The sequence below is a fragment of the Falco punctatus genome (genome assembly GCF_963210335.1).
Source record: "Falco punctatus genome assembly, chromosome: 8".
Lineage (NCBI taxonomy): Eukaryota > Metazoa > Chordata > Aves > Falconiformes > Falconidae > Falco > Falco punctatus.
In genome coordinates, this window is record NC_137588.1 from 4,247,615 (window position 1) to 4,275,204 (window position 27,590).

General features: G+C 43.8%; 2 protein-coding genes across 3 annotated transcripts in view; both read left to right on the plus strand.

The window, feature by feature from the left end:
* NEMP2 (nuclear envelope integral membrane protein 2) overlaps positions 1-27,590 on the plus strand; it is a 225,850-nt gene that overhangs the window by 11,677 nt on the left and 186,583 nt on the right. The window lies entirely within an intron of this gene.
* Positions 445-26,996, plus strand: STAT1 (signal transducer and activator of transcription 1). 2 transcript variants are annotated; one of them, XM_080399917.1, is made up of 24 exons: positions 446-598; positions 3,075-3,203; positions 3,798-3,942; positions 5,151-5,249; positions 7,083-7,178; positions 7,911-7,989; positions 9,073-9,164; positions 9,786-9,937; positions 10,209-10,367; positions 11,702-11,794; positions 12,216-12,275; positions 13,471-13,500; positions 13,583-13,676; positions 14,315-14,356; positions 14,816-14,899; positions 15,414-15,512; positions 16,007-16,142; positions 17,970-18,025; positions 19,163-19,257; positions 21,477-21,616; positions 22,934-23,119; positions 23,847-23,922; positions 24,368-24,470; positions 25,047-26,996. In XM_080399917.1, exons 2-24 carry the CDS (start codon positions 3,076-3,078, stop codon positions 25,068-25,070), a joined length of 2,268 nt encoding a protein of 755 aa, XP_080256043.1. In that variant the 5' UTR covers positions 446-598; position 3,075; the 3' UTR covers positions 25,071-26,996. The 2 variants fall into 2 exon arrangements, with proteins under 2 accessions (XP_080256044.1, XP_080256043.1); XM_080399918.1 differs by lacking the exons at positions 22,934-23,119; positions 23,847-23,922; positions 24,368-24,470; positions 25,047-26,996 and adding an exon at positions 22,243-22,892 and having other exon boundaries at positions 445-598.

A 27,590-nucleotide genomic window follows, 5' to 3' on the forward strand; every position in this document is an offset into this window, starting at 1 on the left:
CCTCACAGGGTCACAACAGCGTCGCCCACCTGCGGGGCGGCAGCCCCTGCCTTCCCTTCGCCTGTTACACGCGCTGACAAATCCTACTTTTTAACTCGTCTTTTAGCCCCTTCTCGACAGCTGTACGTTCTCTCGCGCGTTTACTAAACTTTTAGCGCAGCCCTGCCCGGCAGCGCCAGAAGCTGGCAGAGGCCTGGCCCCAGGGACGGTGCTCAGGCTGTTTCTGCCTCACCGGCTATCGCCAGCACCGCCGCACTGCTGGACAGCTTTTTATTTAACGGGTGCGAACCTCTCTCCGCTATACGTGCGGCGCTTCTGCCTGCGGCTGCCCGGGCCGGGCTGCGGGCACCGGCGGGCTCCCCTCAGGGTGCCGGCGGAGGGGGGAGCGCGGCGCCGGGAACACCCCGCCGCCCCCAGGCGGAAAGGGAAGGGGCTGTGGGCGGGGACAGCCCGGCGCCGCCGCGCGCCCATTGGCCGAGGCCTCAGCAGCCGGGCTCCGATTGGTCCGGCCGCCAGCCGCCCGCTCCCCGGCTCTGCGGGTATTTCAGAGCCGAGCGAGGGTCGCGGCGCGGAGTCGTAGCGGAGCCTCGACCTACGGGTAAGTGCGGGCCGGGCCGCGGCGAGGTGCGGAGTGGGGTGGTGGGGCTGCCCCCTACCCTCCGCTCCTGGGGCGCCCGCGGTTCGGCAGCCGCCACCCGGGCCTGGTACCGGGAGCGGCTCTGCGGGGTCAAACGCCGCTGGAGCGCGGGGAAAGGGGCAGGATGCCCAGGGCCGCGGTGCGGTGGGGGCCTGGCAGCGCTGGGTTAGCGGCCGGGCTTGCAGAGCTCAAAGGCCTGAAACGGCTGCGTGCTGCGCTCGAACGGGGGTGTTGGAGCACAGACCCGCGCAGCTCTCGCCGCCCGTCAGGGGCGCCCAGCTGGGCCCTTCTCCCCGGGCACCCGCGGGCTGTGCCCCGGGCAGGCAGAACGGCCCACGGGCTGCGCGGCCTACAGCACCTGGCGTGGCAGGTGGCCGAAGGCGGGAGGGTGAGCCCTGGGCCGCTGTGGTGGTCTCTAATGCCTTCTCAGAAGGTGCCAGCTTCCCACTTTTGCAGTGTCTCCCTGCTCACATCCCCAAGGATTATGTTTGCTGAATTATTATTTTGCTCTGTAAGCGCCTCTTTGTATGGTTATCTGCCACCGCTCCCTAGTCCTTTCCTAGTCTGGCAGCTTTAAAACACAGGAATAGCTGAATAAGTCTTCATTTAAGCACTAGGGAAAAACCCCATCAGACTAACTTCATGCATTTAGACAAATTCTTCCAGCTTTCCTCACCAATGTCACATATAACTGTTTGCCTTGGTACCACTACAGCATACACAAATGCTATGTTACCTGTAGTCTGAATTCCATGCACATCAAAATCCTCAAAGCTCTCACTTTAAGCATAATAGCATTTTTAAACTCTCATTTGCTTCTCATGTAGCATGTGCCATTTGGCAGGCGAGGGGACTGACAAACACTAATGAATTTGACAGGAAGCCACATACAAGATAGCCCTCTGCCCCAGTGCTGCCCTGTTCTTTGGATGGGTCCAGTCACCCTTTTTTTAAAAAAGTTACAGGTGGACTTCCATCTTAGCACCCATGTTCTCAGCCTGAGCTGTTCCTTGGACATATCTTTACATGCCATTTCCACTACAAGATGCTAGCCTGCAGCCCACTAACTGATCTGTGGCTAGAGACTGTACATCAGAACATAAAGCCACTCAGTCATAGAAGTGTTACCGTACAGCGTGGCTTCTCTCAGTCATACTAGTTCATTTTAAGTAACCAGTGTCTGCTCCACACAGAACTTGAATTTAGCCTGAAAATTCAAGCACATAGCAGAAAATTTTTCTTTCCAATACTTCTCCATTTAAAGTGGCTTGAGATCTAGTCCATTTTCAGAGCAGGCAAGTGGGGACACAAGTAGCCCTTGAAAATGGACTCCTAGAGGTTTCTTTTATTTTTCCACTCACGCTCTTGGTGATGGGAGTACACCTGCACCAACAACACGTGAAACTCCACATACTGGATCTTGATCCTGCGGAGTATAGGTGTCAGACACACAGGTCCTCATTCCCACATCCCTGCTAAGCCAGAGGACAGTTGCCAGTACTCTAAATGCTGTGAGAAGGGGTTTAAAAGAAAAATGCGACTTATCAAAGGGAAGGATGATCTAGGTTCAAGTTATTTCTCACAGAATAGTGCACTATCCTAACTTCAGTGTTTTGTGGTGTGTTTTTTTTTTTTTTAAAGTTAAACACAGAAGAAGTTGTATTCAGTTTTAACGATTAGCATCTAAAACTGTTACAGCTGAAAATAAAACAGTTTTGTTTGCTGGAAATGCTTTTCCTTCCTACTCCTCTGTCATGGTCTAACCACAGCTGGCAACCAAGCCCCACACAGCTGTTTGCTCACTGCCCCCGGGTGGGATGGGGGAGTCAATCAGAAGAGCAACTCGTGGGTTGAAATAATGACAGTTTAATAGGTAAAGCAAAAGCTGCATGCACAAGCAAAGCAAAACAAGGCATACGTTCACCACTGCCCACAGGCAGGCAGGGGTTCAGCCATCCCAGGAGAGCTGGGCTCCAGCACGCGTAACAGGGGCTTGGGCAGACAAACACCACCACTCCAAATGTCCCCATCACATTCCTCCTTCTTCCCCCAGCTTTATATATTCAGCATGACACCATATGATATGGAACATCCCTTTGGTCAGTACGGGTCCACTGTCACAGCTGTGTCCCCTCCCAACTCCTTGTGCCCACCCAGATCCTCCTCACTGGGATGGGGTGAGGAGCAGAAAAGCCCTTTGCTCTCTGTAAGCACTGCTCGGCAATAACAAAAACATCCCTGTTAACAGTTTTAAGTACAAATCCAAGACACAGCCCATAGCAGCTACTATAAGGAAATGAACTCGATCCCAGCTAAAACCAGCACATCTCCAATTTTGCTGATGTTCATGAAAATCTTGAATGAGTTACTTTTCACTAGTTCAGTCCAAATACTACTAAAACATTTACACTGATTATTTCCCCCTCTCCTTCCTCAGGATGACTCAGTGGTATCAGCTACAGCAACTTGATTCCAAGTTTTTGGAGCAAGTTCACCAGCTATACGATGACAGCTTTCCTATGGAAATCAGGCAGTACCTGGCACAGTGGCTGGAAAACCAGGATTGGTAAGCATAGAAGTGGGCTGTCAGGTTGTGGATTAAGCAATGCAGTTACGGACAGCAGGGGAAGCAAGCTGCTAGGTGAACCTTTGCTGGTACAACAGTTCAGTAGCTGTGTGGGTGCTATAGCCTGTGTTCCTGCCGCTCTTCAGGGCTTTCTAGAAGGACCCAACACGTAGCATATCCGATTTCCCTTGGTTGGTCTGTTTTAAAACCCAATCAATTACTACCTTGGCAGCTCTGTCTCTCACTGTTCACATACTGAACTTTTGCCAAGATTTTGGTGGAGTGTCTTCTTTTAGAAGAGTGGTACAACACGCACATGCATCACATTTGCTTTTTAGCTTCTTGATGTGCGTGGAATGAGTAAATGAAATTGCACAGAACGTGGCAAGAATAATAGAGAAAAACAACATCTCTGTGTCAAGGAAAGTAAAGTCAAAGTTGAGAGAATGAAACTGGTGTATATTTGAAGGCAATCTCTTACTGCTCGCATCTGCTACAACTGGAGTTGGGAATTAAAAAAAGTAGTTCTGTATGCATTTTTTGAACACTGTGTTGAAAGTGTGTTTAACACAAGCATGCCTTAAATTGTTCTAGGGAACATGCAGCCAACAACGTATCTTTTGCTACGGTGCTATTCCACGACCTGCTCTCACAACTTGATGATCAATTTAGTCGATTCTTGATAGAAAACAACTTTCTGCTGCAACACAACATAAGGAAAAGCAAACGTAATCTTCAGGTACGCCTGGGGTATAATGTCTGCACATTTGCTTCAGTAGTGCAGTTGGATGCCTTTAAGCAAACTACCCTACCGTGAGGGATTTTTGCAGAGAATATGTGAGAATCTTAATTTAAAAGCCAGAATTCAAATGTTGCTCCATTTTTGTTTTTAATTGGCTACAGTTATAAAGTTACCATTTCAGTACTGGTACAGTTACAGTTTCTGAGAACTCTAGGAAAAAGGAAGTTGTAGTTTGCAAGGTGTTTGCTATATTTATTTGGAGCACTTACTCGAATGTAGTTTCACTTACCCCACCCCTTGCCCAGCAGGTTTCCTCAGCATCCTAAATAAGTTGATGCAGAAACATGGGAAGAAATCCTGCCCGTTTAACTGCAGAGCTACAGTTAATAGTAGAGGACTTGTCATTAAACAGCACTTCTGTGCACCATACTGTACTGACAAAGACAAGGGCCAAAGTAATTGGTAGCAAGTGGCAGTTGGAGCATATCCTTAGTGGGCTTGATTACTTTCATTAGTCCTCCCCTCCTCCCTGTAGGGCTTTTCCATAGAGTCACCTTCTCCACAGCCCGTTTCCCACACGCCTAGCTTCTCCTCACCACACGTCAGTGACTGGGGGACTGTTTTCTGAGGAGAGGAGACATGACCAGGCTGTGCTTGTAAGGCCTGGTGACCCCTCGGGGCAGCCCCGTTCTGAGCAGAGCACAGGCAGTACTCCATCCAGAGCATGTTTCAATTTTATATGCGTGTGGAACAATAAGGTTGAATTTGTATCCAGCCTTGACTGCGTGTCCATAAGCAGCAGCTAACACATCCCCCCTACACCACTGAGCAAGAGCTGTACCTATCAAACTGGAACAACTGCTCTTCAAAACCAGCAGCTGTACTTCCGAGCTGTGGGAGGATGGCTCTCAAGAGACGAGCTCTCTCCCGGATTGTAGGGTAGTATCTCACTTCTCCCACTACCGTCTCTGACCCCTACCTGTTTTGTGCCAAGTCCCATCTCTTTGTACACCGATGAACTAAAAATAGAAACTCATTCTTGGAGATAGTTTCAGCTGTCACACTTGCTGTAGGCTTGGAGCACGCTATGGCCAGTGTGTGCCCCAAGGCTCACAGTCACCCCCTGATCTTTTTGCTGATCGGTTTAGTGAGGGACAGGAAGTTATGGGTAGGAACTTTTAACAACATACTGTCTCTAATGCCAGGATAACTTCCAAGAAGACCCAATACATATGGCAATGATCATCTACAACTGTCTGAAGGAAGAGAGAAAAATACTGAACAGTGCCCAGCTGTCAAATCAGGTAACAAGTCTTCGAATGTTTACTGTGGTTGTATCTATCCTTTGTTATTTGGGACAGAGGGACCAGAAGAAGACTGAAAGAGGAAACAGGCTGTTCTCTCTCTGCCCAACAATATGTTTCTTAAAGACGGAAGAGTGAACACCGACAGCTGGACAGTGTGGCTTGTTTGTGCTGTATGAAGCTTTTGGAGGGGAAATGGCCAGGAAGTAATTCTTATTCCTTGACTGATGTAAAAGCTACACTTTTTTTAATGCTTCTGTAGCATAGCCTGATGTAATAAATCTGATTAGCACAATAATTACTACTTGCCTCATTTCTCCATCAAGATTTGATTTTTCTTCTGCATTTTACTCCTGAATTTAATCCATATTAAGCAGCTGAGCCTTATTGTTTCTGTGAACTCTCTCTGGGAAGATGATGCATCATTCTCCTTCCCAGTTATCTCCAAGTATTTCTTTTTTTTTTTTTTCCTCCAAGTGAAGCCCATCTCTGAACTATAGGTAAAGCCATATTCTTCTCCTTCCTTATCTGTTCTGACTTTTCATCTTTTTGTGTTTTCTTTGCAAGGAGAACTGTTTTGCAATAAGAACATTCTGCAGTTGGGAAAGGCATGCAAACTGTATAGCTAGATGTAATCCACTTACATAGTAATAGTGATGACTGACCAAGCATGATACTGAAATACTTCCCTTTAGGGCAAAGCTGGTAGAGTGGCAAGAGCACCCTGGCACAGACTTTCAACAAGGAACCCAATACAACTGTGTCCAAAACAGCTCCACTAAAAATACGACTGACAGACCCCTTGTAGCTGCAGCACAGCTGTTTAGTTTCTGTTCTGGCAAAAGCACTCATGACTGGCTTTCTAGCAGACAATGTATTTGAGTCATTAAAAAGGGAAATAAGTCCTCCTATACTTACTGTTGGCACTAGGTACAACAGCATGCCCTACCTCTGCTTTCTGGTAAGTGTTCCTATTTCCCAAAGCCGAGAAGATAAAATGCAGAGCAAGGCCAATTAATAAGCATCATATAAACCAAAAGGAGAATGTTAGAGTATGCTCAGATCGCCTGAATAGTCTGACTTAAACCTATGATGGGGACTTTTTGCAGTTTACCAAAATAAATACCTTAGATGACCTTAGCTTAAACTGAAGCATTAGTCAGACCAACAATGCATACCTGACTGTTTCTAACACCACTAGTTTCATTCCACACATTAACAGTACATCTGGTCTTTCAAATTACTGCAACTTTCCCAGAGCAATATCATGCAATAAACTTCCTGAATGATATTGAGGTCAGCTTTCAAAAAACCTACAGAGTTCTAAAAATGTGTTTCAATGCCCTGTAGGAAAGAAACTGCACACCAAGTTACCCTTTTTGCCTGTCAACAGACCTATGTTGTTCTTGCTTTTAGCCTGTTTCTCCCTGTATCCAGTGTGGATGAATCTAATACCTGATGTAGACATCATCCAGCCTTCAGGGTGGTGGTTTTCTTGAAACACATTTAGAAGATACATGAAGATAAGCAAAACAAAAAAAAAATGGATTTGTGCAGAGAGAAAACAGAATATGTTTATAGCTTTATATTGCTACGGATGAAAAAAAAAAGCAGCATTACCTCGCAACTGGCATTTTTAGTCCTCCCTTGTTTCTTGCAAATTCACCTGAACTCGATTTTATGTTATAAAGCCTTAGTATAATTTATCAGAACAAGCATGCTTCATCACGTTGTTTGCCAACAAGAGCCGCTAGCTTACATTAATAAAAAAGTATTTACTGTCATGGTTCACTCTGGTTTGACTTCTGCTGTTGTTCTGCTTGCTTCCCTCAGATGGAAGTAGGGAGCATACAGAACACTGTGATTGGGATGCTGGACAAACAGAAGGAGCTTGACGCGAAAGTTAAGGCCGTAAAAAACAGTGTTATAGTAAGTATAGTATGACTTCGGAAAGTAGTGTTTGTTGATTCACAAATGTTGAAAAGCTTTCAGTACATAAGACTTCTAAAAGGACAAATAAAAATCAGGTAATGGTTTGGTTTTCAAGGCTATAACCAGTGATTGAAAAAAGAAAGTAATTGTTTGTCAGTAACACCATAATGCAGATTGGTATTTGACTAGTTTAGCAAGATCAAATTTCTTGTGCCTGAGTATTGGCAACAAAAGCATTTTACCTATCTGGAATACTGAGGAAAAACTAACAAATCATATACTGACCAACTTGTTGTAAACTAGAAGATAGATTTTCATTTAACACATACATGTTTGTCATCTTAACAAGTAGTGTCATGACAGAAAGCTTTTATCCAAGCAATATCTAAGAATTTGGAAGTTTGTTTAAAAAGCTGTGTGCTGTTCCAGGTTTTTCCACTGTAGCCTAGGTTCTTCTAAACTCTGTGAACTTATGGAAAAGCCCTTATTGTCTAGCCATATATTTAAAATCAATAGATTTTTAGTTAGCTGAGAAGAGGGAGAAGAGTGAATAGAAGGTGATTAAGTGTAGGGTTATTTCCTCTTAGGGAGTTCCAGGAAAGGGCATTACAGAGGTGAAATCCAGTTCTGAAGCAAAGGGCTAGTACCAGGTAGTTCCTAGTCAGAAGTAGTCTTGCATTACATAAAAATATTGAATAATTGTGGCCACCCTTCATTTGTGCTTTATAGGACGTAGAGCAAGACATCAAGACATTAGAGGATATGCAAGATGAATATGACTTTAAGTGTAAAACCTTGCAGAATAGAGGTGAGTAATTTATCAAGGACATACCCTACTGCATATAATTTGTAAGAGTAAGCTCTGCTGCCTTGTGTCAGGAAACGAAACCTAACAATGTGTAGCCAAACGTACTGGGAACGTCCCTCCTCTTTAATTCTACTTTGATAATGCCCCTCCATTAATTCCAATTTACACCAAAACCTAAATTCCTGAAAATGCATTCTCTGCATCTATCTGTTTGTACAAGAGAGCCTCTTTGTTAACACAGACAGCATTCCTTTGTCCTTTATATCTCTTTGCTGCTAGAAGCTGCAAGCCCTATAGATTCTGTCACTCTTCAACCATACACCTAAATAGTTAAGTTTAGGCTTCTCTTTGCCATCTTGTATTTCACAAATGCCTTCCTGCTTCAAGTTTTGTATTTTCTTGTGTACTGAGGGAAGCACATGCAGCTGTAGGTCACACTGGTTTTATTATATAGACCTGCCTTTTTCTTTTTTTGGCTACTTTGTTCTAGAAAAGGCTTCAGTTTCCAACACAAATTGGCAGTTGATCATCCCTCAGAAGAGGGATGTGTTCAGAAGATCCCAAGGGGAGCACTGAACCAGGATCTTGCTCTCTGTACTCGGGGGCAGGGAGCACTTGTGTGAGGCAGACAGGAACCGTCAGGTCGGTGGGGAGCAGAGGTGGTAGCCAGGGCGACTGTAGGACCTGTCTGCCTGTGCTGCCTCAGGAGGCTCTGAACAGCCTCCCTTGAAATAACCTGGCAACAAATGTTAACTGTTAGGTAATGTGAATGATTAACACCTGAAGTCAGCACGAGAACAAATTGCTCAGTGTGTATCCTTACACAATATAATCATTATTTTACATAAGGTTCTTGCACTGAAAAGCAAGCAAACTCACATCTCAATTACTTTGCTGGGACAGTGGCTTTTCCTTGCATTAGTGCTTTAATTGCAGACTCTGTCCTTTCAGAAGGGGGAAAGGAGGAATCCAAAAAACTATCTAGGAGATAGTAAACATTTCCTCCCTTAAGCTTTAAAGATATACTTCACTTGATGCTGGCCAGGCAGGTCCTCATGTACACGATTTGGACTTTTTTTACAGAGCATGAGTCCAACGGTGGGTCACAGGAAGAATATAAGAAAGAACAGATGAATCTCAAGAAGATGTTTTTATCACTTGACCTCAAGAGAAAGGTAGTGCTCAAATTTTCTTTCAGAAGGCAACAGCACTTCATTTTGAACACATGTTCATTTTCATTGGATTGACATAAATTATAATAATAGAAAAGTTTTCTATTATTACCTGTTAAAGTAAGATTTCATTTTGTCCATCCTGACTGAAAATCTAGAATCCCTGCAAGCAATTTTATTTCTCTTCTAGCAACTTTTATCACTGTCAGGTAAAACTAGCCAAACAACAAGAGGGAAAGTGTCATATCAATAGTCATGTTCTTGAGGAAAAAACTGATTTAAAAATTTGCAGCTCTAATGGAGTTAGTACGCTCCCTCTTGTTGCAGTGCTCAAATCCACAGCAAGTACTGAGTAATCCCAGATATACACTTGGAAAAGACATGGAAGAGATACACTGGCTCTTCAGAATTTAGCAATAGCGACTATGCTTTGTTTCTCCACGTAATCTAGCAAATCCTCCAGCTAAAAAGCATGCGTTTCTAGGAAACATCCTCTGTTGACAGAAATTATTACTTTGAGGTGCTTGCAGAGGTTTGAGAGACAGATAGCATTAGCTAAAACAGTACTTAGTTTTCCTGTATGAAGTCTTTTTAATAAACAAGGTAATTTAATACTCTCTGTAGGAAGTAGTGAACAAGATAGTACAGCTGCTGAACACCACAGAGCATACTCAGAGTGCTCTTATTAACGAGGAGCTGGTGGAGTGGAAGCACAGGCAGCAGACTGCGTGCATTGGTGGGCCACCCAACGCCTGTCTTGACCAGCTACAGAACTGGTAAGTCTTAGTCAAGAACTGCAGCGGACAGGAACCTGCAAGCGTGTTATGAAGGAACACCAGATCCGTGAAATACACCGATTATATTACGCATTTTTATTCTGTCACAGCGTAACTATGTTTCATTGATTTTATTACCTCACCATATTTCCAATGGGTGAAAAGTGTTCTCTGTGCACCGCCTAGTCCTTAGGGACAGTCACCTGGCTGGTGTCTCAGCACTATTACAATACACAATCTTATTACTTTTAGCGTGCTTTTGTAATTGTAGGTTCACCATTGTTGCTGAAAGTCTACAGCAAGTTCGTCAGCAGCTCAAAAAGCTTGAGGAACTGGAACAGAAATTTACCTATGACCCTGATCCCATCACAAAAAATAAACAAGTTCTGCAGGATCGAACATACAGTCTGTTCAAACAGCTCATCCAAAGGTAACAGACAAGAAGAGTCTTTTTGTGCTTGCATGAATAATGGATGGAGAACACCTTCCCTTCTGTTCCCTCAGTATTTCCTGCACGCTAACTTGGCATTTTCTGAGGTTTTCCAGGGCTTGTCACAAACAGTAAACTGACTGGTTTTGATGTTTACCCTATCTAGGTTTTCCACAGGTTTAGGCTCATGGAAGGGTTTGTAATCAGTCATTTAAGTTAGCAGGAGCTATGCTACAGTCTACACTGACCACAAAATCAGACTCCTATTGTGTTGTTTTTGTGCTTTAAGATTCAGCCCTGCAAAATTCAAGTAAATAGAGGCAAGAAGCCACCCGCAGCACCGAGCTGTGCCCAAGATAAATACACACTAGATTCTTCAGCCCTTTTGTCTCTGGACACATCCTTTGTCTCCAGCATGGAGAGGCCAGCACTACTGCTGTATCATCTCTAGGATGTGAGTTACTATAGCTGATAGTTGCCCCACATAAGACCAGAGTCCCATTCCATAAACATACAACAAACAAAAATCAATGCTGTAGAAGACTTTAACCTAGCAGGAAAGAGCAAGGACTTAGATACAGTAGGTAACACCCTGTTACAGGGGTCCAGAACCCACATTTCTATAGTCCCGTTCAGGTGCTTTGACCACTTGCCTTTCATTGGAGCTGCTTTTCAGTGAAGTGAAGGCAGTGAAGAGCTGTAGAAATCCAGCTGCTGTTTAGTTATCTTGCCTGTGCTTACAGTGGAAGGAAAAGTCTCCATGCTGCCTAGGACTCTGTAGCATTAGAAATGCTTCAGGATTTGTATCTACCTAGCACAGCGTTACATAAAAAGATGCTAGCGATGGCAGCAGTTTAGGCTGTTATCAGAACAGGTTGGCCTCAGGGGTTTGTGGGCTTAGCCAGCCCTCATCAAATCCGCAGACAGCTTAATCTAGCTCTTGGGCACCTATTTTGACATAGCACTGTAACAAGAATTTAGTGAGCACTGGGAATGGCAAAGGAAGCAACATTCCTCACGTGTGTTATGCTACGTACTTCAGCATTTACACACTGTTGGATTTCAGGGAAGTTTGAGGTAGCAGTCTCCCTCCTCAAGCCATCAATTTATTTAGACAAAGCCAAGCCATATGAAATCACTTTATGCTTGCAATATTTCTAGCCCCATCAACAGAAATGAAAGAAAATTACAATCTCTGTAGACTGAAACTGAACAAATGAAGTATATAGTACTGCTGGTAAATCACCATTCCTGTAAAGTTTACTTTTTATGCAATTTCTTATTTCTTAAGAACACTGATAAATCAGAGTGCCTTTAATCCGTTCTTTCCATAGCTCCTTTGTGGTAGAGAGGCAGCCTTGCATGCCAACACATCCTCAGAGGCCTTTAGTCCTGAAGACAGGCGTACAGTTTACTGTAAAGCTGAGGTATGTTTTCCCCTTCCCACTCATTGCGTGGTAAGCCTTTCATGTCACCGGCTTCCTCCAGCAGAGCACGTTGCACATCTTACGCTGTAGCCCAAGTGCTACGGTCAAAAGGAAGCAGGCTCCATGTGGCGTGGGGGCATCTTCTAGCAAAGTTTAACTCGCATTCAGCTTCTACTCTTTACCAGAAATGGGGGGTATTGAGTGTATGAGAAACACAACCAGAGCACTTAGTCATGCAAAAGAATAACTCATTTGCCCATCTAGTTTCCTTTTTAATTACAATCGTGTATGAAGCAAGCTTGGAGCCTGCATGTGGCCCCGAGTTGTGCAGCTCAGGTTTATCTGTGATACGTTCTCTGCTATTGTATTACTTATCTTTTGCAATTGGCAATAGGTTTTTTTTTTTCTCTCCTCTTTCCAGGTTGCTGGTGAAATTGCAGGAATTGAACTACAACTTGAAAGTGAAAGTTTTATTTGATAAGTATGTTGCATTTTTCTCATCCCTTTATACATCAATAGTAAACAGTCCCCATGTTCAGAAATCCAAAAGGCTGTCATATTTTTAAGTGCCGAGTTGGCCAGCAGCAGGCTGGTTCTCCGTGGCAGCAGGTACATCCCATCCTCCCTTTTTCTTACCCATACCCTTGCTCTAAATCTCTTTCTGCCATTAGAGAAATGTCACAAAGTACAGACGGCCTCAGCTTCTTGCCACCAGCTCTGCTCAGATGCACCAAGGAGAGCTGGCTTCTGCTGAGTGCGGGCACAGAGCAGCACTTAAGCAGCATGTGCACTTCTGAACTTCACTGTTGCAGATGTTTCAGTTGGGCTAGCTCTAGGTGAAAGTGTAGAAACTGTTTTCAGTCACATAATTCAGTTGTATTTTAAAATACCTTCCTTTTTGGGTAGCCTCTAGTGATGAGTCTAGCTACCCCTAAAGCTGTCTTTGAATTAGGGGTATAAACGAGTCTACCTTTAACATGTGACACATCCTTAACTAGTGAAAAACTATAGCAATCTAAACAGACTATTACCAATATTTTGTAAGCAAGTTTAGCTTTTTATGAGCAATACAGTTCAGATGAATTCAGCATTTACTTAAAGGGCAGGGAAATAAATGTAACACTGTCTCCAAAATAATGACAGTGGCTGTGCTTTTAAGAAAGCAGATGAGGTTTTGTCTTCCCATTCAAGTCTTTAGGGGGCATTCCATTCGCTTGAAACAGCTCTGAGGTCCAGAAACTTGCATGGAGTAGGGAAAAGGAAAACTAATTCTTATGTGGATGTGGGAACCGAGGCTTTGAGAATTGCACCAGATATAATGCAACTCAGTAAAATCCTGAGAAGTGGGAAAACCAATTCAAGTGATGCAGTATTTATTCTGCAATATCGTATTGTTTGAAAGCAAATTTAGAATGACAGAGCTATATTTTTTTTCCTCAGAGCAAGAGTTGAAACCTATGTGGTAAAAGGACTTTGATTATGAGGCCCTCATAGTAAAATTTAAGCCTCAGTTAAAGACAGCCTGCATAGCACAATATTTGACTGCTTGAACCAATTGCCTCCTCTTGTGCACAAAAGGCTTCAACCAGTTCTCATCAGCTGTCAGCTGCTAAAACACTTAGTCTGTGGCAACATCTTTGAAATATTTTTGTCTTTTTTTTTTTTTTTTTTTACAGAGATGTAACAGAGAAGAACTCAGTCAAAGGGTATGTAGCATCACAGTTCGGTATATTAATGTTGGGTTTTTTCAGTGAATTTGAGACTCAATTCTTTTCTCTCTTCATGCAGGTTCAGGAAATTTAATATTTTGGGAACAAACACAAAAGTAATGAACATGGAGGAATCTACTAATGGAAGTCTAGCAGCAGAATTCAGGCACTTGGTAGGGGATTTTTTTATTGGCACATCCATTTAATTGTGTGGGTAGAGGGTGTGGTAGGAAGGATACAGATTGCTCTTACTGAAGTCACTGTTTACTTTTGTACAAGAGGAACTGTGATCATCTCCCCTTTTTCTTTGTTCTTCCCTTTTTGAAATCTTTGGATCAACTGAAGTGCTGTATCTTTTGTTGCTGAAGTAGGGCCAGAAATGCAGAAGTATTTTCTACTGTGGAGCTTATGTTGCAATGAGTTCTTTGGAGGAGGAAGAAAAAAGCCTGGAAATGTTGTCCAGAACAGACACTGTCTGGACTTTATTGTCCAGTTCAGAGGGTACTTTGATACCTAGTATTTCATCTGATCCTTCCCGATTCACACTGCTGTTCTTACAAGGCCTCTTACATAAAGTCATTACATCGTAACGGTGCAATATCTGTTTTCACAGATGAATATAAAAGAGTAGTAGTTACCTATAGTTTAATCCTACGGCTTTCACAGCTTCGACCCAAATGGAATCGGACACTAGTGCAGCCAGTTTGCATACAGTTGATCAACTAGAGCATGCAAGCATTTCCATCCTCTACCACTTTCATTTGTGGCTGATATAAACGAGTGACAGGGTTTTTTTTTTGTTCATTTGCAGCAACTGAAAGAACAGAAAAATGCAGGGAGCAGAACAAATGAGGTAAGCAGCACAAACATTTGAGACAATTCTCCACTCAGCCTGATAAAGAAACACATGGGTTGACAGATCAATCAATAGGAGTTCAGGGCTTCTAAGAAGTGATCCACGTAGGAGGCATCTACAAGCAAGAACTACTGCCAGAATGCTGTCCCTCTGGACTCTCCCTCACTGGCATCTAGCTTTAACATTTCGGTTAGGACTTTCTGGCAAGGACAGATTTTTCTGTGGCTTCTAGGTAGGAGCCAAAAACCCCACAAACAACCAAAAAAGGTGCTTAGAGAGTACGCATTTTAACAGGCAGTTCTAGGAAGTCAGCAGCATCATTTGACTTTGACCTGTAAACTGTTTCTGAAGTCTAGAGCAAGTAACCTTGGGCAGAAAAGGTTTCCCCCCAGGCAGTTTTCAGTCCCTGAAAGGTTTTCCCTTTTTTTTTTTTTTTTTTTTTTTTTTCTTTTTAAGGGTCCTCTCATTGTAACAGAAGAGCTTCACTCTCTGAGCTTTGAGACACAGCTGTGCCAGCCTGGCTTGGTAATAGACCTAGAGGTATGTCCTACATGAAACAGATAGACTTAAATTCCTGTATTTCACTCATGCTGACAATCTAAACTTTTTTTAAAGCGCTGGATATCAAGCACTTTCAGTTATTTCAAACTATATGAATGAGATTCCACAACATCTCTGTATAGACACATGCAGTGAGAATGTCGTCAGATCTCTGGGTAAATACAAGTAGGTGTTCTTTGCAGGCTGTCTGATAACCAACCCCATGTTGTAAGCTCTAGGTATCCATTTCCTTCAGAAGCAATATGCTATGTACCATTACTATCAGTGCTATCATATCTGACACTAAATGAAAGTCTTCATCAGATAAAAGTCACCTATGTCTTTCTAGCATTTCATCATACTAACATTTTCTCCCTGCGTGCAAACTTCAAGTGAGAAAGTGAAGACCATGCAAGGAGGGACTTACGATGGCAATGTGTTTGAGGATAATCTAGAGGAGGACTGCAGTGGCAGTGCGAGGTAGTCTGACATGTTTCCTTTTGTACCCTTTCAGACAACATCCCTTCCCATCGTTGTGATCTCAAACGTGAGCCAGCTTCCAAGCGGATGGGCTTCTATCTTATGGTTCAACATGCTATCTACTGACCCCAAGGTATTTGCAAACCCAAAAAAATTGCATCAGAAATGCTATGTGTAATTTTCAAGCATTGTCTCTATATTTTTTCCATGCAGTGACTCTTAATGGCTTTCAGGTGTAGCGAGAGGCACAGTGACTTCCCTATCCTAAATAGAGCAACCTTCAGATCCCACATAAGGATAGTATACATTGTATTAGCGTATACAGTACACAGCGAGAAGCCAAACAAACATTCAAGAATTAAAATACAGCGCATTTGAGTAATCTAGGAATTCTGCCCAGTGGGAGAAGACACATCCAAAGCAGAGCCCCAGAGGTTGCTTTTTGCTTTTCCTGGTAAAGAGTCCTACCCCTGTCAGACTAGCAGCCTGCACTCACCGAGCTGTCTCAAGCTGACATCCATTCTTAAGTCTTCATTTTGTTTTGGCAATACACTTTTATAAATTTAAACGGCATTCCAAAAATCAATGTTTATTAACTATAGATTGTATTTTTCCCTTCCATTCTAGAACTTGTCCTTCTTTCTGAATCCACCTTATGCAAAGTGGTCTAAACTTTCTGAAGTTCTGAGTTGGCAGTTTTCTTCTGTAACAAAGAGAGGACTTAATGCAGATCAGCTGAGCATGCTGGGAGAGAAGCTACTTGGTATGGCCTGCTTCTATCACAGTTGGAATTCTTTGAATTGAAGCTACATCTTCACTGCAATCTTATTTTAAGTTTTCATTTCCTCTCACACCTTTTCCCCTCATACAATAGCACTTTAGAGTAGTGAAGCGTTTTCCAGTTTTCAGTATGGTAGAATTTGTAGATGAAGGTCAGGTCATGAGAAAATCCACAGTTCTAACTTAATTTATGTATTAGGGCAAGGCAGATTGGGGCTACTTTTGCCTTTTGAAGAGCCACTAAAGTAGTGCACATGTTCAGTCAATCTTCGATGTGTGGCTGTTTCTTGACTTTTTTTTTTTAATCCATCTCTGTTAATTTTAATTTCACACATGCCCCCAGCTATGGTGGGGGCTTACTCTAACAGCATAAATACAGCTGCAATACCAAAATGCAAACACTATGAAACTTTTAAAGGACATCAAATGGAACATCTCCCAGGCAAGAGTCCTTAGTAAAAGCCTAATCAGCCACGAGTTTTGTTTCCAGACTCCTTGTCAGTTTGCCTGATAGGCAGAGCACTTGACACGGCTACTGAGTTTGCATAGTAAACTAGGTTAAGATACCATTGTTTCAGCATATTCTACTAACTTAAGTTTCAGGAAGCATTTATATTTAAAAGGATTTGATGTTAGTGGGCTTAGGTGGTAAGTACAGCATTCAAGTAGTCTTTTCCTTTAATTTCCCCAAGACGTAAGATCTGACAAAAAGCTTACTGATTTAATAGATTACTTTTTCTGAACTCTTCTGGGAGAGTAATTTTTTTAGTTTAATTAAGCATCATGAAGACAAAGTGACCACTGACATATTTCTGTAGTCACTTAGCATTTCAGAACTTCAGAGATTTTGTCAAGCTCTGGTAGCAGCAAGGATGCTATTTAAATCTCTACAGCTAAAAGTATTTCACTACTGAGAAAAAAAAAATCCAGGTTGTTGAACAGTCTATATTCAGGATTCACTAGTGCAAGGGGACACAGAATCTAACAGGGTGCCAGGATACAACTCATCTACTGGTTTTGTGATGTGAAAGTTGACAGAATCTTGCTCTCTAACACTAGCGGCACAGAAACCAGCTCCCTAATCCTATATATATTTTAGGGAGATTAGAGGAAAAAGCAGCATATGCCTGACTTCATTGAAACACACAGTGTGATCTGTAACAGAAAGGATTTGGCTCCGAATACAGTCAGGGTCCTCAAAGCGCTAGCTAGCTACTGTAGTCACAGCATAGGATTTGCTTTGTGGTTTGAACGCGGTTATGAAACACGAACATAAAAACAAGGTAGGGGAAAATGATTGCAACAGGAATGATGCGAGTCTGTGGTTGGGGCAGACCTAGGAGTCAAGAGTTTCTGGAGCAAGAGCCCAGAAGTCACCAGAACGGAGAAAAAGTGCTTAATCCCAGAAAGATATTGTAGGGTCTGCTGCGCTCCTACAGTAAAGCCTATGGGTTGCAGTTCTCTCGTTCTGCTGGAGAAGAGATGTGCAAGATTTCAGTCTGCTTCCTGGAAGCATTTTGAAACCGGCAAGTGTTAGGTGTAACACAGCACAGAACGCCTCAGAACAAGTTGGTTCCCATTATGCAAGGTCTGTGTAATACATCTGGTCATTCTGATGCAAACTTCTCCAGAGGGGAACTTTGCAAGCCCTCTTTGCACTAGTCATGAAAACACAGTAGTCCTTTTCTTTTCTTGCTTAGTACAACAGCTCAGAATTGTAAATAAACGCTAAGAACTTGGTGCTTTAGGTGCTTTCCTTCCAGCCTAAGTAACTTGCACAACATGACTGAAGTCAGTTTATTCTGTTCAGGGCCAACAAGCGGAGGATCTCACGATGGCCTTATTCCTTGGACAAGATTCTGCAAGGTATGAACACAGTTTCAAAACTGAGATGAAGAGGGAACTCTGTCTTGGGTTGGTTGGGTTTTGTTCCCCCCACCGCCGGGTGCTTTCTTTTTCAGAAGTGTACCCGAATTATTCTAGAGTTTATATGGTTGTGGGAGGTTTTAGTGGTGAGGTTAAAGTAGCAAGAGGAAAAAGGGCTTGTAACAGCAAGGAGTAGATGATTTTGAGATTGCTTTTGAGTCACATAAAAATGTAGAATTATAATAAAAATATGTAGAAAACCGCATCTTTCAAACACAGCATCTTTGTTATTATTAATGCAGTTGCTGTTAATAGAATAGCTCTCCAGTTTAACTATTACAGAAAATTTTTACAAACCCCCCACATGGCAAGATGTGCGATTCTTTTGCCATTGCGAAGGACATTTCCCAGACTAGAGGCAACTGGATTAGGCTAAGCAGAGGGCAGCCAAGAGGGTCAGCGTGATGGCAGAAAGCCACATCATGAGATTTCATAACACTGGCTGCAGCAAGGCAGGAGGCTGCATCACATTTTCTTTGGCTTTAGACCCTAAACTGGTATAGATAAGTGGGAAATGACAGCAGGCAGAAGCAGAGCAAAGCTCTGGTGACCTACAAGTACTCAAGTTCATTAATATGAGTGCTTCTGAGGAATTGAAATCCAAGTTTGAACAGAAAATGTCTGAGCTGTTCTGTTCGCCAGCCTCGTTGAAAGCCCCACAGTGTTGGATTATTTGGATGTCCCAAGAGCCCCAACAGGGACAGTACCCAGGCAGAAACCAGAGCCATTCACTGGCTCTTAGACCGGTGGTATTGCACGAGAGGCGATGGGCCGTGGCTTTGTGGGTACTGTAGGCTCATGTAGGCATTCACTCACATTGCCTCTTGCCTAGAATTCTGTACATGCTTCATTCCCAGTAGTTTCTGTCCTTCTGGAGTAGAGAAGGAGAAAGAAGGGGGGCAGGAATTCTAAGAGAATACAGGGAGTGTGGGGAAAAAAGGGGAGAAAAATGCTGGAAGAAGTAGATGCTGGCTCTCAGCACTGACAGCTTGCTTCCTTTCTGCTTAATAAAACTGATGTTTCATTACCCCTGTTCTCCCCCCTCCCACCCCTGCCTTTCCCTATTCTGAATTTCAGGAAAATATAAATGATAAAAATTTCCCATTTTGGCTGTGGATTGAGGGAATCCTGGAGCTTATTAAGAAACATCTCCTGTGTCTCTGGAATGATGGGTAAGATGTAGTCATTGCCTCCAGCCTCTCATTTAGGCTACAAGTTGCAAGGTTGTTTGTGAAGGTACTTTGGATCCAATAAAATAGAACCTACAACCAGAAAAATCTGAGGCAAATTAATTCTAGTAGGGAAGAATCCTCTAATGAGGCAGCTGCTTAAAGCAAAAACATCAGATGACCAAGCTGTCCCACTTAAGTCACAGAGCAGGGCTTTGAATGTTAGATTTTTTTTTTTTTTGCCTCTGCTCACACTGTGTGTAGGTTCTTCCCACTGTCTAAAACAGAGCCTCTCTTGTGTTGACAGGGAAGACTGAAGTACAACAAAGTCATCATCCATCTTAAAAAAAAACAACAACAAAACATACACCACAAAATCCAACAAGCAAAAAACCTACCCCACAAGCAACCATCGTGGTGAGCCTCCTGAGGGTGGCAGCAGCCAGATTCTGAACTTCTGTGCCTACAATATGAGTCCAGAAAGTAGGTTTTACTCATTTTAGTAATTAAGTAATTGCTGCCACAGACAGGTTTAGCCAGGGTCACAGTGACAAAACCCTGTCGACAGCACGCTCACAGCAGAGCATCCTAGCATCCCACAAGCTTGCAGGATCTACAACAGCAGGGTTGCTCTGTCTTGCTGTATTCAGCAGAAAGCTTCCAATTACTAACCCCCAGCTCCAGATCGGTTCTGTCGAAGCCCTTTATAGTGCAAGCCTTGTTTCTCTGCCCAAACCTACGTATTTCTTAGCTAAGCAGACTCCAGTGCAGTGGGAACTTCTGCTCCCATTACTGAAGCAGAGTTGCAGTTCTGTCCTGTTTGGTGTTCCACCTCAGCACGGCTGTGTGCCTGCAGGGTTGGTTCTGCGTGCGGCTTTGATAGTATACAGGCTGGAACAGCGTTACTCGTTGCCCTCTGTTACGAGGGCAATCCCCTGCTTAGGGTTTAATGGAAGAGAGGTGCGAGCTAAATCCCGAATGTAGTCAAACCCAAAGATTTTCTGCTCTTAGGTTTCCCTCTCTCAGCTGGCTTTGTTGGATAGTCACAGATCTTTGTTTCCTAGAAAGGCAAGAAGGGGAAACTGAAGGGAAAACTCTTGTCAACTGCAACGATACTTGAGTGGGAAAGAGACAAATCTATAGTATCCACTAGGATAGAGACTCCGCTTGAATACAAAAGAATAAGTATTACAGCCTCAACAAGCATTGTTATACTTAAGGCATGGAAAGGCAAAACACTCTCATTATACACAAGATATTGGCTACTAAACACATTTGTTACCCAAAGCATGCCATTTAAAAAAAGAAAAAAAAAAAAAAGCAAAACAAACGCCCGTAAAACAGGATAGCTTACAGCAACTCAAATACTAAGCAAAGTCATGATTTTAGGTGGGTGTGGTTTTTTTTTTTTTTTTTGCAAAAGGCACTTTTCTTAACTGAACAGACAGAAGGACAGTCGTACTCAAAACTTCATTATCGATGGAGTATTTTAAGGAATAAGAAGCAGTCCAAAGAAATTCTGACCTTTTTAAACAAACCACCTGGGGTTTGACCAGGGTTGTGCCCTAGTACAAGTATGGCTTGTGCAGCTCGCTCCCCACTGCCTGTTCAGACCAATCCATTTCCTATAATTACCCCGTTGGCCTCCTCGCCAGTGACATTTGCTGAACATAGTGAATTTGCAAGGTTAGTCGAATTTGCAAGGTTAGTCACACAGGCTTAATAGCTCATCTAGAAAACGCGTGCAAGGAATAAAGTAAACCCCACCCCTATATGAACACAACCTGGTAGCTAGCAAATTCTGCTTCAACAGCCAAAAAGGAGAAACAGCTGTTCCTTAATACACTTTTGAAGTTAAAACCACTAGCTGGGATCCGACCATATTACATATAAATTCACTTCTGCCTCCACAGCCCAGCTTTGACAGTAAAGAACAAGCTCTCTTATTCTCAGCTCAGAAAAATGTTTGTATAAGCCGCAAGGCCAAAGGAACAGTGCCGAGGAAAGCTGTGGCGATTCATGGCTTCCACAGGGCAGCTCCAGCCTATCCATCCCACTGCTGGCTTTCCACCTGTTCACCAGATAAAACCTTCTGTGAGGCTTTTACAAGTATTTCAGCTCTTCCAAGTGACAACAGCTTTTCAGTTTTCTCTATCTAGCTCAGCACAACGTGGGGTTTATGTTGAGGTGTAAACTCAAACTTTTTCTTTTCAACATTACAGCTGCATCATGGGTTTCATCAGTAAAGAGAAAGAACGTGCTTTGTTGAAGGACCAGAGCCCAGGAACATTTTTACTAAGATTCAGTGAAAGCAGCAAAGAGGGAGCAATCACATTTACGTGGGTAGAAGGATCTCAAAACGGTAAGCCAGTAACAGAGAACATCTTTGCCTTCAAAATATGTTTACATGAGAACAAGAAACCTTCACACTCTTCCACACTAAGAGCCAACATGATACACCACCCTCGCAGCCTCCCCCCTTGCCAGCAGCACACCACAAACAGCAGCAGACATATGCCTTAGCACAGCACATGAGCCCCACAGGGACTTGTTCAGGGTTTCAGCTGGGGCTGATAACACTGCCCAGGTACTGCTGCTGGCCTGGAATTCTGCTGAGGACAAGCTGCCTCCCCTCCCTCCTTAAGTTCTTTCTTAGCAAGACATCCTTAGTACATACACACCTGCTTCTCCCTCCAAACCCATATCGGCTTCCCATCAGAGGTTTATTTCCCAGGATAAGTTCGCTACAGCCACATTCAGCATTCTGTATTATTGTTCTCTCCCACTACTCCTCATACACAACACTTCCTTCTCAAACAGCTTTACTTTAACTCATGGTCCAAAACATTTGATCCTCCTCACATTCTCCATAGATAAAGCACATACTCACTTCATTTTCCAAGCAGTTCTCCTTCCACCAATTTCCAAAAGACTGATGAGGAGCTTTCTTCTTCAGTTAGCTGGACTGTTCTCTCCTCCTTTTTCAAGGAAACCTGGAGACTCAAAAACTGCAAAAAGATCCCACCCCATCCAGCCAGGGCTCCTCTCTTATCATACTACTTAAATCAGCCCCACCTGCCAGGATGGCACAGCTGCTAGCATTCACTTGGATGAGCCCAGGATCTACAACAGCTGGAAGAGAAACTGCTGAATGTACTTGAATGACTTCTTTCCCTTTGCTGCCTTCATACCTGAGACATCCAAAAATCAAGTAAAGAGAAAAGGCTGATAGTATGTGGAACATTCAGGGAGGTTTTATCTTTCTCTTTCTATGATGCATAAAAGCTCCAAGTGGTATCTTGGGATCAGGCTTCCTAATAGGCAGTAGAGTTGGAATGACATCATTTGGAAGAAGGTTGAAAAGGTAGCGCAACTTAAATTAGTTGATGAAATATTGCAGTTAATTTCCACAGCCAAGTCACCCCAGTCATTCTGAACGCAAACTGCACCAGGAGCCATCACTACGTGCTATCCCCCCGTATGCTCTCCTGTCCCACAAAACAATTATGCTCCTTTTGAGAGGCATTAAATATTTACCTGTGGCACAGTAGGTGTCATCCAGGCTAGCCTTTTGCTCATGGGACCTCTGAATTTGTGGAAGTGGCTGCAGCTTTTTAGGACAGTTTTAGAAAAAAACTTTGAAACCACCTGTAAGAGTCACTGCTTTTCTCCTCTGCAGAGCCCCAGTTCCATTCGGTAGAACCGTACACCAAGAAGGAGCTCTCTGCTGTTACGTTCCCCGATATCATTCGCAACTACAAAGTGATGGCAGCTGAAAACATTCCTGAAAATCCACTGAGATTTCTGTACCCAGATATACCCAAAGACAATGCCTTTGGCAAATACTACTCCAGGCCTAAGGAGGGTGAGTGCTAAAAACGGCTCGTACGCTGTCAGTGCGATGTTTGTGCTTGAGGTGCTTGGGCACTGTATCGGTTTTGTGGCATCGAAAGAAGGGGTAGCGCTTGGACGGAGTGTCCTGGCAGCCTGTGGCACGCCGGAGTGCTGCGCAGCTGCAAGGTGACAGCTTTAGTAGGCTAAGAACAGGTCTGGTTTTAAAGAGGTGCAGCATGAGATCTAGTCAGATCAAAAAAACCCCAAAAGTAGTTGTCACTGGCCCTTACATGTGAGCCTGTGAGGTATTTCGGAGATGTAGGTTCCTGCTAGCAGCTGGACCCATGGCTCACATTGGACTGGCACAAGGGCTGGGCCTGCCTGGGTGGCCTGGCAGCACGTGTTGGAGAGCTACACCAGACTTTAGTGGGGGCTCTGTTCCCCGTTTTCTATAGGGGAAGAGCAAAAAGGAAAATGTGTCTTAACAATGGAATAAAATAGTGCTGTGTTGATAAAGCTACATCAAACTGTAGCAGAGCTTTTGTACGCTGTTTTCTATAGGGGAAAAGGAAAATCTGACTAAAAAATGGAATAGGTTAACCATAGTGCTGTAAAATGCATGAGAGAGACTTGCCCCTTATCTGGGTCACAGGCTTTATTTTTGGTACAATAAAGATGGCAATGTGAAGTAAACCTGCTGAAAAAAAAAACCAAGCTTTTTTTTTTTTTTTTTTTTTTTTTTTTTTGTCTCCTTGAAGCACCAGAGCCTATGGATTTGGATGGTCCCAAGGGAAATGGCTACATCAAGACTGAGTTAATCTCCGTATCTGAAGTGTAAGTGGAATGCTGGATTTGTAGGAACTGATCATAACTTTTTTAGCTGTGGTTCATGGGTATTCACAGTATTTAAGGCGTAGGCGCTCCTGCCAAATCCCTCCTCTCTCGGAGGATCTGATCACACTGCATGCATGCAGCGCAGTGTTCGAAACACCAGGTTTAGGTAAAAACCCTAGAAACTTGCAGGTAGTTGTACCGGCAAGTAATTTCTTGAAGAGCAAGTTCTTACAGACTTGTTGGGCTTCCATTAGAATGTAGATCACCGGGTAGGCCCAGTTTTCACTTAAAGCCATGCTGGCTTCGTAAAGCGGATTGCGCACAGGCTCGGTCTTCTTCACAAGAGACCCCATTGAGCCCTTCCGGACTCAGAGCCGGGCACGGCAGCCCAGATGTGCCTCACTTCTACAGTGAAGGTTTTTCCCTGCTCTTCTCCTCCTATTAGCCACCCCTCCAGGCTCCAGTCTCCAGAAAATCTGCTCCCCATGTCTCCTGAAGAGTTTGACGAGGTGTCTCGGATGGTGGGCCCAGCAGAGATTGACACTGTGGTATGTATCATAAACCAGCCTTTTGTGGTAGGGTTGAGCTGGGACGTGCTTTTTTCCTTTCTTTTTCCCTTCGGACGTACATCAGACACTTGACAAGCTGACGCTTCGGAACGAGTCCGTTCAGATGCGTAGGAAAAGCTGGGAATCCCGAGTTAGACTGGGATTGCTATCAGTTGTTCCTTCCCCTTGTTTGTGGGGATCAGGGTTAAGAACAGGAGGGGGAGGGAAGACGGGGGGCAGGAAGGAATAAGGCTGTGCTCCTTCTGAGGGGTCTGGGTGGGGAGGGAAGCTAGAGCAGGCGTGCAGCTTGGAAGCGCTGCCATCCCAGCGCTGCTCAGGTACCGCCTGTTAACAGACAGCAGCCTCGTCCTTTTGGGGTGTACTTCAGAAAAAAATTCCAAATTGAAGCGTGGGGTTGTCTTTTTTTTTTTTTTTCTTTCCCCATGGTAGTTTGATCCTAAGATGTGAATCTGCTGCTCTTTGGCGAGGACCTGGTTGCACTTTGTAGTTAGTAAAGGGTAGAGTATTAGGTCTTTACTTGGCTTGTTTAATTGACATCTACTTTTCTTGTTGCAGATGTGTTCAGCATATTCAACTTAAAGGCTGAGCTTTTTACTGCTGATTAGCTTACGCATCCTGCTCTGCAGTCAATGGCTTGGTGACACGCTTTGATTCTTTGGTTTCTCAACCTGAAGGTCCAGTAGCAGTTTTTAACTCATGGGCTTATGGACAGCATTCTGAGCAGCCTCCTTACGTGCGCTGGTTTTGTTTAGAAGTTCTTCGTTAAAGAATTGCCAGTTAGCGAGATACTGCGCCAGAGCAGAGTTAAAGAGGAGGATGGGAATGAGAGGCAAGAGTGATGGGAGAAACACGCATTTTTTTGTTTAAGGGAATTAGTTAAATTTAACATTTAAAACAGTTGGCTGTATGTAGGCGGCTTCAAAGGAAAGCTAGTTCTTCTGCAGAGGTTCTGCTCAGAAAGCTTGCACCTTCTGTGGGAACTACTTCTCAAGAAATTTCATAGCTTTGAATTTTCATCTGCATCACAGAAGAGAAACGCTCTGCAGGTATACCCCGCACTGAACCCACGTGCTGCTGAAGTTTGACCTGGTTTAATCATTTCCTAAGGGCACGGTGCAGCGAGAGAGCATAAGCCGAAAATGTTAGCTGGGTTTCATGTTCGCTTGTTTCTTAAGGCAAGGTCTCCTTGTGTAGGACATCTAGCACAGCCTTTCTCACGAAGAGCACTTCTTAGGCCACCACCTTAAAGCTGTACTGGAACATGCTGAGCTTGTAGCTCAACGGGTACAACCAAGACTAAAGCCTCTGCAGGCTGCAGCCGTGCTGCCTAGCGGCAGTGTCGGACAAAACGAGACCTACTCTGAAAGGCTGCAAAAAGGGTTGGAGGTTGTTTTTATTCGCTGTGTTTGATCTAGCAAGGTGAGGATCTGGTCGCTCGTATCTTTCACGATAACAGATGTGCCATTTAGGTTAGAACAGGTGGAATGGAACTTCATTTTCTCATGTACTATGAACCAGGGCATTTGTTTTAACTGTTGATTTGAATAGCTAGAAGACCTTACAGGCTTTGATAATGAAGTGTTTTTGCAATTAGGGATAAAGCAAAGTGAAGAAGTTAAATTTATACGGAGCAATAGCTGCAGGGCATGCCATCTTTAGCACTTAAAGGATGGAGTTACCAGAGCAGGAACAGGTTTGTTTCTCGGCACCTTTGAATATAATTAACAACTCGCAGTCAAGAGGCAAGGCTCTCTTAAGCAGCTGGTCTCTAGGATGCAGCCGAGCAGAGGGACAGACCACAGGACCCCACACACAGGACCTTTAGGTGGCCCTGCTTGAGCAGGGGGGTTGGACAAGGAGACCTCCAGAGGCCCCTCCAACCCCAGCCCCTCCGTGACACAGGCGCTGCTGCAGCTTCTCCAGGCGCTGCCCTCTGTTCCCAGTGCCTGGCAGGGTGGCCGGGGCCAGTGTCACTCACAGGGACTGCAGTGCTACTTTGCTGCCACTCAGAAGCGCTGGACCGACCAGCTGCTGCTTAGAAAAATAAATGGCTGGTTCAATTTAGCGTGTTGTGCCCAGGAAGACTGATGTGCCCCGTGCAGTCAAGAGAAAGAAAATCTGAAGGACCTAGAGCACATAACGTATTTAGCAATGCTTTCCATTTAAACTGACTTTTATTTTTGGTGCCCCAGGCCCCTGAGGTTAACAGTGCTACAGAACATCACGGCTGGTGACCTAATGCCTTTATCTTACTATAACTAGCTGAATGTGTGTCTTTACTGTAATAGAAAAATCCAGTATTTGTTTGTTGAGCTACATCTCGTACTCATGTTCTATATGCAGCTGTTTATTTTCACGACTTTTTTACTTCCAATTTTATTGACAAGGGTGAAATTTTCTTGTGAGATTTAAAGCAATCAATGGCTTTGTCTTTACACAGCCAGTGTTTTTTTTCCCTGATGGAACATTCTTTTGTCATTTTAAATAAACTGAACTGTGACTTGACGCTTTTGTCCCTTCTCCTGTTTTGCCTACTTCTACGATAAAGATGACGAGTCTGCCAGTAATTCACTGTGTATCTCATTTTAAACTTGTTTGTGCAACTGAACGGTTACAGCCCTAAAGCCTAAGGCAGTGGAGATGCATTTCAGTCAATACAATGCTGCAGGTCAGCCTGCAGTATGGAGTTCTTAGGAGGTAGCTATTCTGATTTGTTTTTTAATTATTTCTGGTATCGTGTCACTGGGGTTTTTTTTCTTCCCCAACCAAACTTCAGTAAACTCAACTTGAACTTCTAATCTGAGTTGATCAGCAGGATAACCGACCTACAGGTGAACGTTACGAGCTATCAAGCTGGTCCACGGCTGCGTCATTTCCCATTGGGGCTACTCAGTGATGTGATTCCTTGTCTCACACTTGTCAGGCTTTTACATTAACTACATAGCCAGAATAATAATACAGGAAAGAAACAGTTGGTGAGATGGAGGACAGCAGGAGTAAAGAGTAGGCAAGAGAAAGCTAGAGCTGTTGAGGGCACTTAGCCAATCCACTTAGGAATCCCAGCATTAACAGAAAGCAACCAGTGAAAGGACACACAGC

What these genes read in the sequence shown, in the direction of transcription:
- STAT1 (XM_080399917.1), top strand. Translation starts at nt 3,076, where the DNA reads ATGACTCAGTGGTATCAGCTACAGCAACTTGATTCCAAGTTTTTGGAG. An exon ending in AAAGCAAACGTAATCTTCAG is followed by an intron (nt 3,943 to 5,150) that starts GTACGCCTGGGG and finishes CTCTAATGCCAG; the next exon opens with GATAACTTCCAAGAAGACCC. An exon ending in GCTTGGTAATAGACCTAGAG is followed by an intron (nt 14,900 to 15,413) that starts GTATGTCCTACA and finishes GTACCCTTTCAG; the next exon opens with ACAACATCCCTTCCCATCGT.